At 39.1% G+C, this 19,510-nt stretch overlaps 1 protein-coding gene across 1 annotated transcript in view; it reads left to right on the plus strand.

The window, feature by feature from the left end:
* trip4 (thyroid hormone receptor interactor 4) overlaps nt 1-19,510 on the plus strand; it is an 89,408-nt gene that overhangs the window by 35,187 nt on the left and 34,711 nt on the right. Inside the window, exon 12 of the mRNA XM_082526596.1 lies at nt 2,173-2,275. Coding sequence (XP_082382722.1) covers nt 2,173-2,275 — 103 coding nt within the window. The remainder of the gene's footprint in view (nt 1-2,172; nt 2,276-19,510) is intronic.

Genomic DNA, 19,510 nt, shown 5'->3' on the forward strand with positions numbered 1-19,510 from the left:
TGCTGCTTACTTCCTGATATAACAGTGTCTCTTCCCAGTCTCAAAACAGGGATCTTCCATGTGTTAGGTGAGTGTGTTAACCACTACTGGTAGGGAAATGTTGCTTACTTTGATCCCGTCATAGACAGTAAAAAAATTAATTTTAAAAGTGTGTGGGCCCACCTACAAATTTTCATTGATTGTTTGTTCACAGTCAGACCCTCCTCTCCTCATCATATTCAGTTTTTTGATCACCAAGATGGCGATGGCTGAAGCGCTTATCTCAAGGCCTAAGAACACAATTTCAGAAACCCAGGAGTGACATCACTGTAGCTACGTCCATCTTTTAAACCCCACTTAGTAAGGTTGTTGCATGAGCATAGGGAACGCCTAACTTCAGAACTCAGCTGTATCGAAGGATATGATGAAGTCCAACTGTGCAGCGTTTGAAGTTTTTGCTCTTTTAATTTGTTATATAACTATTTGTGGTTGTGTGCAAAGTGATGTATGGGCAGACTCTAATTGGAGGACTGTTTTCTAAATCTTCTAAAGTAGAAAGATGGAGTTTGGAAAACAGTCCTGGTCCAGTAGCCAAATTACACATTAGTGATGTATTTCAATTTCCCTAAGAATGATGATTTACAACCATCCTATATCCACTATTTAATATTCCATATTAAGGAACCGTAGGTATTTTATATATAGAGATTTTTTTTAATGAAAATTGCTCATTATTATTTATTAATATAATTTATTATCATTTGGTTTTGTTTTATTTTTCTGTATGCTTCACATTTAAGTTTACTAGTTCACACCACAAGACCAAGACGTTCTGAATGTGCCTAAGCCATCCCATAAACAAATCAAAGAAATGAGCTCCAACACCTGTGCTTCTGGTAGTGAAGGAACGTCTTTGGCACACAGGAATAAGCTACCAACAATTTCCATTGTTGGTTTTGATGTATCTCCAACCTCGTCCCCTCGTTCCCTCCGCCTTGTTTAAAACCTGCAAAATTACAGATAATTTTGTTCAAGGACAGTCAGGAGAATTTTCCAATGGGGGAATCTAATTTAATTGGAATCACTGTGTCATTTGCCATAGGAAGGGAGCAATCAAGGGGCTCTTTCAGGAGTGTTTACATATTTTATCACTCAGCCGTGAGTGAGATTCAAGTCGACATGGGGTTTAATCAGAAATAAGCATCTCTATCATCTGTCCTCAGTTTGCAGGGACCTTACAGATAGGTTGCAGACTCTGTTGATTTCCTTTAAAAGTCCCAAATTTGTCACAACCTTCAGTGCTCCTTTGAGGGAGATAGAGAGGCTGTGAATAAGAGAGGGGGGGAGGAAAAAGCATGCTGTCATGAAAAGAGCTGCTTCCTGGCTGGCTAGATGCAATCATGGGCACTATCTGATAGTGCTGGAGGAAATTGGATGAGCTGAGAACTGTTGGCTGCCTGTGATGGGAAAGATGACTCCTTTGTCACTGTGTCAGTCAATTCCCTACTCTCACCTGAGAGACTAATCAATAACAGAGGGAGAGAGAGAGGTTTTCTCTTGTCTCTTGGCCTCTGTATGCTGTGGGCTGCTGTCACTTATAGGCTGTAAAACGCCCACTCTTACACAGGAATGTGAGACAGATAAATATGTTATGGGTGTGTTTTAAATTCGATGCATTTCTGTAGATGTGGAAGAATGTGTTTGATTTTGAAATTCGAATTATTCCTTGTTCTCCTTATTAATAAATGAACACAAACATTGTATACATGTTCCTTTCTTTCTTTCTTTTTTAAATTGATATTCATTATTTTCTGTTGAATAGTATGTGCACACAACACTGCGTCTGAAAAAGGAATTTCTTACCGGTTGTCATATATTTTGAGTCGTCTTTACTGCTCACAAGTGCTGCAGCTGCTCTCATTAGCGACTGCGTCATTAGTTGTGCAATTATAGTGCATAAGACCCAGCGAGACTCATAACTATCAGTTGCTGTCAGGCCCGTAGTATTACATCAGGCACGGAGGACAGTTTGCACGACGTAGGCGTATAAACAGGGACTCGCTGAATGATTCATAACTGTAACGCTGTCATGAGCGCCAACATATTTTCTGTGCACAGTATTGACATGCTAGTCCTGTGTAAGACGATGCTAAACTGTTCTTTTCATTATCCCTACCCCCACCATCCCTGCAGTTCCCTGATACCTGTGAGGAGTCTGCTTCTCCATTCGTCTTCATCTGCACCAACCCCCAGGAGTTGCTCGTGAAATTCCCCATGAAAGGGAAGCACAAGATCTGTAAGTCCTGCTTCTTTCATGTCCGGGGAAGTGGAGTGGATGAAATTAGCCTGAGCTAACTAAGAATTGCTTTCTTTTTTTCTTCTTCTTCTCCTTTTTAAAAAAAAATCATCTTTAGTATGTATGTTTACACCTATTCATAAAAAAGACAGGTGAAAGTGATAATGCTACACAATTCACAACTACTATATTGTCATTAATAAAAACAAAATTACACACATGGACACAAAGCTCTCACACACACACACACACACACGCAGTTTCTCTCTGAGAGCCATCTGTAAAGACAGGATTTTGCTGTCAGGTTGCCTGGGGGACTAACTAGGTCTGGATGTGCAATGTTGTTGCTGTATTGTGTGATTTATAAGAGAGCTCAAACACATTTTCCCTCTGCTGCCATAGCTGCTACTGCAAAAATGATGTACCTGCAAGCTCCTTTGTTAATATTTCTAAACCCTCTAAAGACTTGAGAGGATTGTTTATGCAGCTGTGCCTCTCTCAGATCGTTTGATATCGACGGAGAATTCTTTTTGAGATTCTTGAGGTAAAATGTAGCAGGAGCCATGACACCCCCCCCCCCCCCCCCCCCTTTTCCCTACAAAACTGGATATGATCGCCTTGTCTCGGTTTTTGTGAACATAATGAGCAGTTAAAAATGGCTTTGGAGGTGTAGCTCAGACCTGAACATCAAAGGATTAAATGAAATTCTTGTTAAGTAGGATGTCAGCAGGTCTTAAAGAAATTATTACTGGTCTGGAGGGTTTTAAAAGTCTACTTTTTGTACTGAGTACTTTTAAAGCTCTTTTTTGGGGGTTGTTTTGTTTGTCTTTCACAATTCCGCACTTTCCTGCCACGTGAAGTGGAAAAAGGCTCGTGTACGCCTGTTCTTTTATTTTAATTTTCACATTTCAGTGAACCTAAACTGATGCTCTTGAATAAAAGGTCGAAACGTGCTGACACGTTGTTATAGGCTTGCTGATGTAGACGCAGATTGGAAAATCTGGTTCTGCATTATTTAAACTGACTGTAGGTTGTTGTTTATGAATCAGCAGTTTTCTTTTTATTGGTGAATAAATAAATATGGCTTTGTTAAAGTTCCCTGCTGGAAATTATAACCACTAATAGATTTCATTTTCTTAATTTTAACGGTACCTGGAGCCAAGTTTTTTTCCTGCTACAGCTGCATGCACACATTTGTGAACAGTCTGAAATTGCTAATAAAATATAACCTGAGCTTCGTCCAAGAAGATACGAAACCAAACTCAGAAGACAGTCATGACAAAATGGCCAAAGCATGTCAGGACTTGGATTTAGAGATTTGTATAATGTAGATATTTCCTGCACAAAAGTGAGGAGGAATATTTGTCCTAAAAATCTTTCAGTTCATCGATATTTTTGGGACGTCTTGATTGAACAGACCTCTTTGGGTCATGCTGCAGTTTTTTTTTCTGGTTTTATTCTGCCGAGGTTTGTTCTCAGCTTCATCCCATCTTACTACCTTGAATTTCCCTCTGCTGCTCAACACAAATGTGACTGTTTTCCATTAGAAAGATGTCTTCAGCAGCTGCCAGCAACTTGTTGAGGTCTTTTGCTTGCCCCAGTTTCCTTTAATGGCCTTTTTGCATGCTGTTAACAGTATTTGACTCAAGCAACTTTTGCTCCAAGCTGTGCTTTATTCAGAGAAAAAGCAGCCTGCGTCTTTTCCATTTTATTTGTTCCGTCCTTAACATCCGTCACTGGATGTGTGTGTCAAACACTGAACGTCGCAGGTCTGAATAATAATCCATCACCACATCCTGCTTCTTACAGAAGACACACACTTTAGCAAGCCCTTAACCTGTGCTCTGTTTTAAGACGTTACGATTCTGTTACCCATAAAGAAATGTCTATTAGGTTAATTTTATGTCGTCATGTCTTTACCTGCTGAGATATTTGACAGTGTAATAGTCTGTCGTCAAGGTCCCTTCCTGCTTTGTTCCAGCCAACGCCTAATTTGCGATATCTAGACTATCTAAACAGTCACAGATGTTTGATGACTGTTTAGTCCAGGAACATTAGCACACTTGATCTGCCTTATCTCAAATCATTTTCAAAGACCCAATAAGTTATTTACATTAATATAACCTAAAAGGGGCACAAACATCAGGTAGTATCAAATAATGTCAAATAACAAAATGTAAGTACACAAAAGTTATTTCATCGTTTACAAGATCACTTTACCTCTCTCCTAATTACATTTTCTCCTTGTTTGCAACACAGAGTATTAAAGCCACACATTACTGGCTCATGTTATACTCAGTGTAACAAGATGCTCCCAGCTGTGCATGTTAGCTCAGTATTTTAAATTGGTTATCTTGACCTACACAGTCCCACTTGTGTTATCCTTCTGTCACCAGCTAGCTTTTCACTCTGCCGTGCTCTTGCTCTCTCGCCCCTTCTTCTACCTCAATTCCCACCACATCTCACGGGTCAGGTCATTTGCTGCTCATCTTAGTCGGCGGGGTTTAGCACTAGTATTTTTATTTTTTTGCTCCTCAAGCAGTTTACGCTGACAAGATCTGCTTGTCACTGTTATTGCCGGCTATGTCACACCTCATCACAATGAGCAAGAAAAGGGATGAACAGCTTTTCAAACAGCAGTGCTGCTGCTGTCTTACATAATGGTTAAAAATTATTTCTAATAAACTATAATGTGCTGCAATGTGTCATTCTGTATATAAAAATGAATTGTTGAAACTGATGGATGGACTCTGCTATCAGTACTGTGGAAATATAGCTTGAATGAATGTCAGCCGGCTTGCAAAGGCTGCTTTTCTTTCTAAAGATTCCCATTTTTTAGGAATTAACTGCTGAAATTTTCTGCCAGGCTCTGTTAGGGTTTATGTTGAAATATATGTGCAACATCTATAGTCCCTTTCATGGAAACAGTAGTGATCCCATCCTATTAAGACAGCTAAAACAATTAAATATTATCATCTTATTGCCGTACAGGATTTTTTCACCAGGCAGTGGTCATTTAGTTCTTCGTCATTTTTGTGCTCTTGCCTACATTTCATGTGATTAAAATGCTGATATTTGTCATATCTGCAGGCCACATGGCAAAAGCTAGGGCAAACCTAGCATATCCAAATACTGTACACAGGAACGATATTGGATACGATAGCCGATACCCAAATCAGAGATTGAGATCGAATCGAATTCTGCCCTTTTCTGCAGCCAGTTGCATTACTTGGTATGTGATGGCAATACGAGATGCAAACTCAGTTGATTAGTCATTACCCTGCGGAGGAGTCTGTGACATTTAAAATGATGTACAGTCAAGACTCACTCATGTAATAAGGGATGTGCATTAAGGTTTATGGTCACATCCTGTGTACATTTGTATCTGTATGTGTGCGTCTTTGTGAGCTGAAGGTCCGTTTGGGTTTTGAAAGCTATTTGACTCTGTGACATGAATCCAGATTTCCTTCTCCTATACCTCATGTAGATAACCTTCTCTCCCCTATGTTTTTTCTAAGCCTGACATCCTCTGAAGTGGCTACGTACACAGCGCTGGAAAAGTAAAACACAGACCATATGCCGCTCTACTTAAGACATTTAACCATACAATGCTTGATAAATCTAATATTAACTGACAGGGGCTTGTCTTAAACACTTACATAAAATAACCCAGACGTAAACAAAGTAAAGGATGTGAAAAGCAATCATAATGTTCACTGGGTCATAACAGCTGGCTGTATTTCAGCATTATAAAAAGAAATAGAACAAATGCCACTGAACAGTTTATTATCTCGTAGCACTCAAGGATCCATGCAGGAAATCTGTGTTCCTGCAACTGAACCTCAAGTCAGTTGGATTCATCACAAATAGCCACCAAACAAGACTGATTTAAGAATCGTAGGTGCTGTAGCCTGCTGGAGATCTGAACTATTAGTCTGCCTGCTTTCATGCACAGGTAGTTTGTGCCCTTTATTATCTTAAACTCTCCATCACGTCTTATATTGTCAGATATATTGACTGGACTGCCTGAAGCTGCTACTTGAGTTTTTGCAGAACAAAGTAATGAGATACAGGGTTGACCTTCCTATTATGATGCATCCAAAAATGTAAAATTCAGTTGCTTTCAAGCAGGAGTACATTCCCAGTGTAACGCTCCATGAGTGAATCACATGGCTTTAAGCCTTTGTCTAAGAGTTCTCAAATAAGAGAAAAAAATGTACAAGCATTCCTATATTCATCTGACTTGAGCAATGATTTAGAAGTGCAACAGTTGAGGATCAGTGTACAGAATCATTCATTAGCTCCAGGCAGCGAATGCCTTGTGTTTCCATCTTGCATTAATTTGCTTGCTTCAAAGAACCGCTGGCTGATTGTGCTACAGTGTGTATTTGTTCTACTGGGATTCTTGGACTTTTATTCAGCATACTATACAGTACTGTGCAAAAGTATTTAGCCACCCCTCATTCCTTTGTACTTTGGTTTAAAGAAGCAAAATATATAGTATTTATATTGCATTGGTCTTGAGCAGTAGCTCTCAAGGCTTTCTGAAGGTGTTTCAGTTATTCTTTGGACATTGGCTGCTCTTTCACTTCATTTTCAGTCAGTAATTTTTTGTTTTTCCACTTAACACTGACCTATGAATCATTCAAACTTGAAATAGGCATCTAACTAAAGTACGATTCACTGTTGTGTCTGCAAATAACAGGCAACTAACAACAAACCAATTTTAATTTCTGTCTTTAGGCACTGATGCAAAAACACATAATTTGTTCCCATTTCTTTTGTTGAGTCAATGAAAAAAAATAAAACAGTTTGACAGGCTTAAAATGGTATTTTTGGTCTAACAGGATGAACACTTGACATGTCTCAGCAGGGTGTCCTTTAAACAATTGGACGAACTGGACAAAAGAACTGGCGACGTAAAAACTATTAACAGCATATGAACAATATCTAAAAGTCATGTCCTTAAAAATTATGGAACAATCCAGCAAAGACCTGACACGGGACCTGAGACATGCATCTGGCTCTGGAGTTGATCCATCTATTGAAGCCTCATCAGAAATTATGAACACAGATGATCCACCATAAAATACCATCTGAAAAGATGGCATTGGTTCCCAAACAAACTGCCAATGCAGTAAAAATATACCTGATAGTGTCCCACTGTTTGTTTTTCTCTCAGTCCTGGATTGGCCTCCCCAGAGCACCGTTGAAGCGGTATCGGATCTTCTTGACAGAGGGCAGAACAAAAGGCAGCCATACAAAGAAGAGCTTTTAATGTCCTACAAGAAGCCTGGAGAACTATTCCCGAAGACTACTTAAACTTAAATACTCAAATATTAACTTTTAAGCTTGCTGGAACTGTATAAACTTTGTTTTTGTGTTATGTCCCACATGTTTCCCTTTTTCTAGCAAAATATATGAATTGAGGAAAGGTTCCAGTCTTTTGCTTAGTATTGTATGATGGAAATAATTCATTTGCACATAAGCTACATATGCAAATGAATCTCTGTAACCACATGCAGTGTTTTGGACAGTACAGAACCAAAATGCAATTGTTCCTTATTAGAGATGTAAATAATAGTCCTTTAACAGCTTTTAAAGAGCTCTTCATTCACTTTCCACTGAACATAGAGTAACTTGTGAACATATGACTCCACTGAGTACTTTGTGAACAAAGCTTATCTTCTGCTGCACAGATTAGTCACACTGATGGCTCTCCAGCAGATACAATAGAGCTCTCTTTTGTTCAGGTTTCTCACGACAAGAAAGGAAGTCAAGGGTATAATTGCCAAGATGAGAAATTCAGCTTCGACACCAGGTCACGATGGAATCTCAAGTAGTGTAATTCATTGACATATATAATCTGAAAATCGCTGGAAACTGGAGTCTTTTTTTCCCCCCGAGGACCTCAAGGTTGACAGTGTAGTTCTTCTTTAAGCCTGAAGTGCCGCCAACATTTTCTTTCATCTTTTTTAAAAGCCCTCTAAATAGTTGGAAAGCATAATATCACAGCATTACTTTTATGCTGACATTATACAATAAAGCAATTTCGCCAAAGTATTTAGTAATATTTTTCTCTCCAGTGGACCATTGATAGAAACTATGATAAAGATGTTAACTTAAATTGTTGAATACTGATGAAAACATGCACTCTTGAGAGATGTTATTAATAATTATAATACCACTGTTAGTTATGCCTTTGCCTTTCCTTATGAGAAACAACCTTCTCATAAGGAAAAATCAGTGGTTTTCCAGTGATCGCACTGAATTCTTTCCAGTTGATTGACAAATAGTTGCATCTGATCACCAGACAGATTGCTAACACGCTGTAATCAGAGCAACTTGTCCATAAACTGTCTGTTTGCAGACAAGCTGACCTGGTATTTGCATTATTATTGCAAACTATTTTTTTAAGCAATCCTTTCAAAGGCAGTGAGCTTGTAAGGCTATTTCCTGTCTGAAGAATTGTGCTTGCAGCACAATGTCAAGCCACCGGTTTCCCTAGATTGGATGTAGCACTAGATCCTATTGGATGTCTCGAGTAACTCGTGGTTTCAGATAAGCTTACATTAATCACTCTTGGAAAGGTCTAACTTGGTATTTCTTTGTCAGCAGGGAAAATTAAATTACTTGAACACACGTGCTGTAAAACACTGCTCGGATAATGATTAGTCCATCAGTTTACCTCTGCCAAAAACACAGGTTATTGTTTATTCCTTTTCTCTCCCGTGTTGCCTTTTATTTTAGAAGAAAACACAACACAGTTGAGGCTTCTCAGTTTACTCTGCCTGTAATCAGTTGGGTTTTTTATGCAGAGGACTTTCCATTCGTAGTAAGTTAATACAGCTCAGCTGCACCAGTGTTGTTGCTGAGATTATAAGTTTAACTACTATTTTACTTCTGATATTCAGTTAAGTGAATTGTATTAGAGATGGTACTTCGATTAACAGTGTATGTAACACTATCCCACAGAAACGCATAATATCCCAGTAACACACAGACAGTACTTTGTTGTGTAGTAGCTCCATTGCATGTTTATCATATGATTTGTCTCCAGGTTGCTCTGTAAAAAATGCAGAACCTATTAAGTACTCTTGAGGGAATTGCTTAAAGCAAAGAAATCCATATTTACATGTTCTGTGTAACAGCCACAAGCCCGGGGACTACACATCAAAAATACACATTTCTCATTATTTATTTGCTAAACATTCAACATCTCACTTCCTGCTCTTCTTTCAGTGTGATTATAATTTTCTGTGTGCATACATTATTGAGCTCTTGCAATATGTATAGCCCATAATCACTCAGTATGGAAATCACACAACATATACCCTGAGAAAATACTGCATCTTAATTTTGTTCTACTAACCATCAGCTACACTGTTACCTTGTGATTACCGTTTTTGTTTTAAGTGTGAAATCACTGCACCATGGGATTGCAAATTACCTAACAAATGTCCATCTTTTCTCTTGAGATAGTCGTGATTTTCTCTTTTTTTCTCTCTTCTGTTTCTCCCTTGTGCTGTTCTTCTTCTTCTGTCGTCCACTGCTGGGAGACAGAAAGAGGTTAGAGCAACGGAAGTCCTTTTTTGGTTATTTATTCATGGATTTTCCATTTAATATTCATGCCTTTCTCAGGACTATCTGGGTGCAGAAGAGAATTTGCTGCCTCGGAGGCTGCAGGGGCCAAAAATCGGGTTTCAGCTCCAATGAGCCCAGCAGATGAAGGGAAAAAAAAGAGAGAGAGGGAGATAGAGAGGGAATGAGCAAGTGGGGTTTCATGTGTTCTCTAGTAAATGAGAGGCAGGCCTTGAAGGTGACAGGCTGTGTTTATTACTGATCTGTCAGCCGGTTAATGGGGAGAGTAGAGGAGAAGAGAGAGGAGGGAGCTGAGCTGCTGAGTAGAGACCAGAGCACACAGACATGGGAGCCAGAGAGAGCCCCAAGCAATAAACTTTGCCATGCTAGATCTGCTTGTCCTTACAGATTCAGTAACAACACTCCTGCATGCTAAATTAGGAACTGTAAATAACTGAATGAATAACAATGTGTTTTTGCATTGTTTTAAAATTGGGATGTTTCAGTAAATGAACACTGGCAGAAAGCTCTGCGATCAGTCGTTTCCAGACTATACTTAGTCAAGACTTTACACACAGAGGAATGTGTTAGCTGGCATCCAAGTCAGTATGAAGAATGAAGCATGGCCTTCTTTTTTTACTTGTGTTGGGAAAGGATTACGCGTTTTTTCTTTGCTCGTCTAAACTCACCTGACCTCCACGTATGTTTGACATGTAGGTCTGCACTGAGTTTGGTGAGCATCTTTTGCCACCTCTTAACTTTATGAGCTTTCAGGGATTGATTGTTATGCTTGTTATGCACATTATGATATTACAAAAGCCTAACAGACTACAGTGATAGTGATGGGAGATTTTACCTAAAATCCATATTACAGTGATGTAACCGTTACATAATTCACTACAAAATGGGTTTTAATGTGTATATTTTTACATTTTTACAGTGCAATAAGAAAACAAAATTGACTTTGAGCCCAACTAAGTATTTATTTATTTACATTTTGGCTTAGTATCTTAAATAGATTTGTTTTACACCCCAGTTAACAAAGGTTATGAGGATACACTAACTGGGCACGATAAGGCAGCTACAGTAGTTGCAGATTGGCTGACTGCCTGCGTGAAAGATTTAATTTATTGAATATATCGACATGAGTAAAATTAGGTCGGTTAGAAAGTCATAATGTTGATTAATGGAGTTATTTGATTAATTGCCCAGCCCCAGTGAAAAGAGCGAGCGATTCGTCTTGGTGCTGACAGGATATTGAAAGGATGTCTTTACATTTTGAGACACGATATGTTGAATATTTTTTTACTATGTTTGTTTCCCTTCACTGAGTTGAGTAAGGGAAAAGATGCTTTGAAGTAGAAGCCAGATCTTGGTTTGGAAAATTAACTAAGAGCGTATTTAAAAAAAAAAAAAACATTTTTAAATATTGTGTAGCCCCAGCAGGACATGCTTTGCCTCGGAGCTTTGTAGCATTTGATTGCAGTTGAGCTCAGAGGTTTTATCAGCTGCCCTTCGTAATGAAACCTTCTGGCTTTATATTTTACTAAAGGGTGAAAAGGCAGTGTAAAGAAATTGCTCTTTGTTGTAACAAGAGATTTGTCTTTTCTTATCTTAACAAGCATTGTTGCCTTTATCAGACGCCGTTACAAAATACATATCAGTCAGCATTTGACGTGCTACTGCTGTCTTTAGTGTCACGTCGCTGTGTGTGCAGCATCCTTTCTGTACAATTCATATGGCTGGTTTTTTTTAATTCATATTGCTACTGTTATTTTAATCTTTACAGTGAATGTGTGAACACACCATATGTGGCACTGGTTTGAACAGCTTGTATCCTTGTCTGTGTGATAAAGGCATTTGAATATACTGCACTGTGTCCTTCATCGAGATGCATCGAGTAGTTATAGATTATCTCCGGATCAAGTTCTGATGGTATCTGAGAGGGTGACACTTAAAAAAATTAGTTTTCTCATCAGGTACGTGGCAGGCGGGAGAGTAATACTTGTACCTTACACTCAATTCCAAATTAGAGGTTTTGTAACCAAATTATTTTAATGCTACAAATAGTCTTCACTTTTTTCCAGGCGAGAAGGGAAAAAAAACAATTTTTTTTTCACATGGCTGCTTGGCTCATCACACAGTTGGTTTCAATCTTACCTGCGGCTTACAGAGAACACAGCTAATTATTTATGCACAGTCTACCCAGATCCAGGGTTTCAAGCACGCGGCTACTCATCGACTTAACAAAGCAGCAAACTCAACACACTTTCTTCTGTGTCTCCATTCGTGTGCAGCATTTATATTACTTGGTGAACACACTATACATTAATAGCACCTTTTTCTAGCTGCATTGTAAATATATAACACTCTAGTACAGATTACTTATTGTGAAATGTATAATTCAAAAGACCGGTTTAAAACATCTGGCCTTCTTCTCCATTTAAGCTCCACCTTTATGTTGTGTGCCCTCAGTTTTGTGTTTTCATTCCCACATTTCAATCGGTGTCAGCATGGTGGGGGATGGGGGGTAGAGTGCAGATAGATGTGTTTTGCGATGTAATCAATGTCCTTGATTACGTGTGTGTGTGTGTGTGTGTGTGTGTGTGTGTGTGTGTGTGTGTGTGCATGAGCAGGTATGTGCACGCACATTTGGCTCTATGTTTGTGTTGAAGTAATTACGAGCGGTCTGCTAGTTAGCAAGACTGCAGTTGGGCTGCGGCCCTGATTTTGTTTATTTGTCAGTTAAGGAACTAAAGATCAATGGGTGGATTATTTGCACAGTTCGAATAGCTGATCGAGGTGAGGATGTTAAACTAGACATGGCCAATAAGCTGTTGGTGAGTGTTTACCTACCCAGCTATGTGTTTTTACATTTTGATGTTGCCATTTCGGTCAAAGAAAACATTTGAAGAAATGAGTTTGAACATAACAGGAACTGTAATAACGCTGTCTAAAATTAGAGCTGATCCATTTTATCTTAGCCAGTTAGTAATGTATCATAAATCATGAATAATTAATGAGTGTATTCAGCTGTTTGCCGATGTTGACCTTGCTTCACAATAACAGCATCAACAGTGAACATTCAGCTGTGCGAGATGTGGTCAAATTAAGCTTGTTTGATTGGGGTCACTGTAAAGGGAGAGTCAAGGGAAATCAGTTTTAGTTCAATTATTTAAATATATATATATGTTTAAAACTCAACACTCCCCTTTAAGCAAGCATTTGGCTACAGTAGGAAGGAAAAACTCCCTTTTCACTTAAAGGAACCTCCAGTAGAACCAGCTCAGGGAGGGGCAGCCATCTGCTGCGACCAGCTGGGGGTGAGGGGCTGAAGACGGGATAAAAGACCCACTTTGGAAAAGAGCCAGAGATTAATAATAACTACTGATAATCTAATGATTGCAGAGTGGTGTATAAACACGTCGTAATCTCATCAATGAAGTAGCCTGAAAACATTTAAAATTATACTTTATTAAACTTCCCTTTTTGAGGTGATGAAACTCAATATATATTTAATAACTTGAGCCATTTTTTAAAATAAGCCCCACATAAAAGTATATTTTCAGACTACTTTTTTATTAATGATCTACTTTAATATTAATATTATAGCATCCAAATGTGGTGTGTCAGGAAACTTCCTGGCATGCAGTAGAAAATTATGGATGTTAGCTAGAATATTATGCATGCTCTCTGATACTGATCTGTACTGTGCCGGTCCCATTATGCTGGCAGTTCAAATGCTGACTGTGTGTTTTATTTCCCCTTCATGTCAGAATAGCAAAGCTGTAACGCTATCAGCGAATTGGGTAGCGGGATTAACTGTCAATCTGCTAAATGAAGAAAGGAAAGATCTCTGAAGTATTGCTGATGGTTGTCAAGAGTCAGTAATCACTCCTAATAAGGCTCTATGCATGAATAATGATTCCATTTAAATAGCTGTAATTGCGTATTCACTTTAAGATGTTAGTTAGGTTACTCGTGCCTGTCTGAAGTAATGGAATTACAGGGATACTTTGTTTTTGTGTAATTAAAAAAAATCTAAGCACTTCAATTCACGTATAAGTGTAGGTCCAAGTGCACATATAGCATATAATTTACCCATTTCCTTAATTGCTTTTTCCAGTTTAGGTTGCAGGGAGGCTGGATCCTATCCCAGCTATCAAGGGTAAAAGGTGGGGTACACCCTGGACAGGTCAACAGTCTATGATAGGGCTAACACAGAGAGACAAACAGTCATTCACACCCACGCCCACAACTCCAGCCAATTTAGAGTCATCAGTTAACCTAACAGGCATGTTTTTAGACATGTTTTTAGACTGTGGGAGGAAGCTGGAGAATCAGAAGAGAACCCACCCAGACGCAGGGAGAACATGCAATCCGACTTCGACTCATGCCAAATTCTGGAGGTTTGCTATGTACGGAATTTCAGACTTATGAAATCCATTTTGTTAAAAGGTTTTTATATTGTCAAATAAATGAATGCATAAAAAACGGAATGTACTTTTTAAGAGTAAACTGTATGTGTTATTAAATGTTTATATAATAGTCTTACAGCAGCGTTAATATCCTGGGTCTCCCTGCAGCACTTTGTAGCCAGATGTTATTATATTGTTATGTTTATGTTAGGCGCCCTTGAGAGAAATATTGCGTTACCTATTAATGTAAAGACAGACTTGTGAAAAGCACAGTGGTATTAGTGTAAACACTGACACTCTGCTGCTACAGAGCTATCAACATTTCTTTCAAAGCACATCTTAACTAATGTGATCATCTGACTGCGCTTGCGAGAAAACATCAGCAGCGGTAATTCCCCTCAGAGGCGGCTGTCAGCTTTCCATCATCTGTCACTGTTTTCACTTTGCCTGTTTTCGAAAAAGCATTTGATTCTTGTAGTTTTCCTCTCGCTCTGAAAAGAAGCAGACAGATGTAATAGCCATTAGCCTCGGGGAGAGACGGCACAGATGTGTCAACAAGGCTTGACTTTTACAGTCCAAGTGAAGTCTGAGCAAACAGTGGCTGTGTAGAGGCCTGTGTGGTTGAGCAGTGATCCAGGGACACGGTTGCACGCCGTTGCCCCGGGACTCCAAACAGACCGTGACTCTAGCTCTCATTATAAGAGTGGGTCAGACCACCCCAGTACGGAAAATAAATAATGCAGGGGAAAACCTGAGTGCTGCCACCTCATGACAACATCGATACAACCTCGTCCTTCACGGAGAAGTGCTTCAGCTCTTTATATACTCCTGCTGTGAGCGGTATTTTTATACTCTCTGCATTTTGCTGCTTCTGAGAGCGTTTATTTTCTGATTATCATCACACCTAACTAATTTGTTGTGTCTATGAAACAACACTTAGAATTTCCTCACGTCCTAATTGATATTTTGAGCTTGCTTAAACTGCGTAACCCCAAAACACACAGTCTAAAATTGCATATTGCAAAGAGAAGAAGCAAATTTGTAATTTACTAGCTGGAGTAATGCAGTTGTTGCTTATTATTATGTTTTGTTAATCGATTCATTGTTTTAAGCTCTGGTATCAGCATGTGTCTGCTATTTGGCAGATCTAAATATCTGTCTTATATTATCTAAATCCGCTCATTTCATCTTCTCATTCTTTCTCATGGCCTCCAAAAATCCTTCAAAAAAGGAAAAAATATCCAATTCTCTATCTTAATTTGATCTCAATTTCCTGTAGCTGTTGCAATGCAAAGTCTAAGATGAAAGAGTTGAAATTCTAATTAAGCTGTAATGGCAGCAGCAAGTTGATATCTTTCCTCCTTCTACATTTCTCCCTAGTCAGTCCTCACCCTCCATGTATGTTTAGCTTGATCTCTTCAAATTTATTTCCTACTTTGTAACCAGAGGCAAGAGCCCTTGACTCGCTGCCCCCACAGCCGCAGCCAAGGCAGCCATTTAAGTTGTGATTAAAAATTAATGGTTGAGTGAGAGGCAGCAGAGAGGGAACAGGGGAGGGCAGAGAAAGAAAGACACAATACTTGAGCATGAGGATCGGCTTTGGAGAGGGGAACAAGCCCGAGCTGCAGCTGCTCCCTGATAGAGGGCTGCAAGGTCTTCTCACAACTCTGCTGTGTTTAACTGCTCTGCTCACACCCCACCATGAATATTGCATTACCGTACTATAGGGCTCCTTGTGTTACCCCCACTGAGTGCTGAGCAGTTGCGGCCACGGTGCAGAAGCATCCGAGTCGAGCCGGCCCCCACTGCGAGAGGGGCCTCCACATTTTGTTAGACACACCACACAAACCAGACCAGCTTTCACGCCACATAATTGGCAGACTGATTCAGAGAGAACCCTGCCTCATTACATGTCACAAGCAATTATAATAAGTGCAGAGACAGAAATATTTGCTGACATTTAAAACCATTGTTACTGTTTTCCTTTGCCGTCAGATCTTTGATGAAGCTTGGGGTTTTTTCCATTAGTATTATTTCTAGTGACTGAGCAAAGGAAAGCAGAGATTTCAGGAAACGCCAACATTCAGCAGCCGTAGTTATTGAAAATGGTTTTATCGTGAAATGTTTTAGCTCTCTGTTAAAAGAGAGCTTTCTGAGCAAGGTCAGTGAAATAAAGGGCAATCAACTGGAGCCTTGGCTAGCAATCTTGGTGCACCAATCTTTCTCTCTGGCCATTTCTTTAAAAGCTAAACAGAAATACCATGGGACCACATGGGGTCCTGACCTTGACTACACCAGATGATGAGTAGTGACACTTACATCAGGGCCTGGCCTTTTCTTCCTTCTGGCCTCGTTTTCAATACCGTTTCATTACAGCATTTCTCAGAGTGCATTACCCACTAGTACATGAGCTCACTTCAGCACAGCCAGTGTTTTTCCTGTGCAGTATAGCCTCTTTAGGATTGCAGCTCATAGTGTTTAAAATATAATATTTATATATCCACAGTAGTATACAAAAGCCTTGACCCATATATTTTACCAAGAAAATAGGAAATAGTATGTGGAAATATAATATTTAAGACAAAAACAGAGTTTGTACAATTCGAACAAGCTTCAAAGTCACTATTTAGTAGAATCTTTTTTCTTCAACACAGCTCGAACTCTTATTCAATTTTCTTGTCATTTCTTTAAGTTCTCTTCAGGATTAGTTTACCAGGCTTCTTGATTGGCATTCAAAGCTCTTCTTTTGATGTTGTCTGCCTTTTTATTCTTTTTTAATAATGTTACATTATTGGGGAGGCCAATCCATGACTAATAGTGTTCCATTGTCTACCGAGGTATACTTTTACTGCACTGGCAGGGTGTTTTAGATCATTATCATGCTGATAAATGAAGGCGTTGCCAATCAGACAATTCCAATTTGGTATTGCACTTGGATCAAAGTCTGTTAGCTTTTGTCTGCTTTCATAATTGCATCAATTTTGACAACATCCCCAACGCCACTGTCTAAAATGCAACCCAATGGCAGAGCCTCCACTGTGTTTTACAGATGGACGTAGATGCTCACTGTTGTACTTGTCTTGATCTTCACCATAAATACATAAAATGAGAGTTTGAACCAGAAATGTGACCTCTGGATTCACTACCCCAAAGGACATATTGGCATTGATTTTCATTCAAGGTCTTGTATTTTTTTTGGGGGGGGGGGGCATACCAGAGCTTTTTCTCCATGTTTCATTTTCACTGAGACCAACAGTAGATACAACTGAAGGGTTAGATGTATCTCTTAGGTCCTGTGTCAATTTTTTTTTTTCATTTTTTAAGGACATAACCTTTAGATACTAATCTAGTATAGGTAGCTTTTAGGCCTGCAGCTTCTTTTTCTTTTAGTGTTTTTGTTTTAGCTAATAGCGCTTTAGGAATCAACTTGGTGGTGCAACAATACTATTTTGTGTCTGTCAAACTGCATGATCTTTTTTTAGATTCAGCTAAAGAAATGGGAACAAATTTCATGTTTTTGTGACAATCTGCAAGCAACAAAGTGACTAAAGATACACCACAACAGTAGTTCTTCCTTTGAGTTAGGTGACTGTTTTATGCCTGAATTATTCGTAGGTGGGTGTTAAGTTGCTTAACAAAGACTTTCTTCTGAAAATGGTCACGTACAACAACAACATCGTTGAAGAACTATTGCTCAAGACCAGAAATGAGGGGTGGTTCAAAACTTTTAGTAGTAGTGTGATGCATGTGCGTATCTCCAAATAGATAACCAGCACTGGCTCTGGTTACCTCTGACCTTGATATTGTACTTCTGACAGTTAGAGATATCTTTACTTTTCGAGGTTCGTGTGTTTCGAGGAGTACACACAGCAAAACAGGCACTCAGTGGTAAGTAGAGAAAATAATACAACCTTAAATAACAGCGGAGACTCTCAGTCAGCGACGATGAAAAGTCCATATAAGGTAGGTGTATAACATAAAAACCAAAGTGTTCTTTTTGTTTTTGTCTGACAGCAGAGGAAGTGTCAATAAACAGGTTATAGGCTGCATTCCAACTTACCTTTTTATCTTGTTGGCGTCTTTTATTGTCGCTTTTGTTTTGTCTGCTTAATGTATTCAACTCCCACATCTATTGATTCCTTTTGTGTGTTGCTTGTACAGTTGTATTAACCCTAATAGCTGCTAGAATTTCTTTTTCAGGCATATTCATATGGCAGCTAAACATGAGCATCTTACAGGAATAACGCTTTCAAGTCTTTGAGTCTTTTCTCCCAGAGAAATAGGCTCCTGCTCTCAGGCGATGTTCTCTGGCACCGTAGCATAAAATATTGTTCTTTTCTCGATCGTAAATCAATAATGTGACTTTGAAAATGTGTTTAAATCATTATGTACTCGTGAAAGAAGTTCTAAATTGTCTGTAAATATTAGAGAACATCAGACTAAATCCTCCACTCTGTAGAAGTCGTTTGTTACGTAATCTCACTGCGAGTGCTGGTGCATCTTTCTTTTATTGTTGTGCAGAAAAGCAGTGTACAGAAAGGTGTCTAATCTCAGCAAGATTGAGGTATGGCACCAGTGAAAGTGGATGTCATCTCAGACTGTCAAGTCTAAGGTGTAATCAGATTTGTAAGATGCTCTTCCCACCTCCTCCTCGTTGTCACCCACCTTCTTGTTGCTACACTCTGTTCCTTCATTCCTTTCCACACTTCTTACATAATTTGTTAATTCTGTCCCATTTCCTCTGCTGCTGCTGCCATCGCTGTTCTTGCTCTAGGTGCTATTTGCAATGCTAATGAGGCGAGGCAGCAAGAAATGGTTTGTGGGGAAAAGAAGCTGCCTGGAAACACGGTGCAGTGGTGTTATGGCTCACTATGCCACACAGGCAATATTCTCTTGGCAATATATTATTGCATACATGTTGTCATCATGTAAATTTTTACTAGATCTCATCGCATGATATGAGAGTGGTCACCAAATCTACAACCTCTTGAGTGATCAGTTTTGTAATGAGGTGTGGAAGTGCAGTACCAACGTTTTGTTTATGCAACACAAGAAATAATGGCTCATTGAAAACTCCAGCATACATCCATAATCTAAATTATTAATAATGGGAATGATTTCTCAGTCTTAAAATTGGTTGATAGTTTATTCAGGGAGACTAAAGTATGCCCATTTATAATGAGAAGAAATCTCTACAGTGTCCTTGGTGTCTGCTGGAATAAGTAAGGTAAAGAAT

This window comes from Aulonocara stuartgranti (assembly GCF_965226115.1).
Source record: "Aulonocara stuartgranti genome assembly, chromosome: 1".
Classification (NCBI taxonomy): domain Eukaryota; kingdom Metazoa; phylum Chordata; class Actinopteri; order Cichliformes; family Cichlidae; genus Aulonocara; species Aulonocara stuartgranti.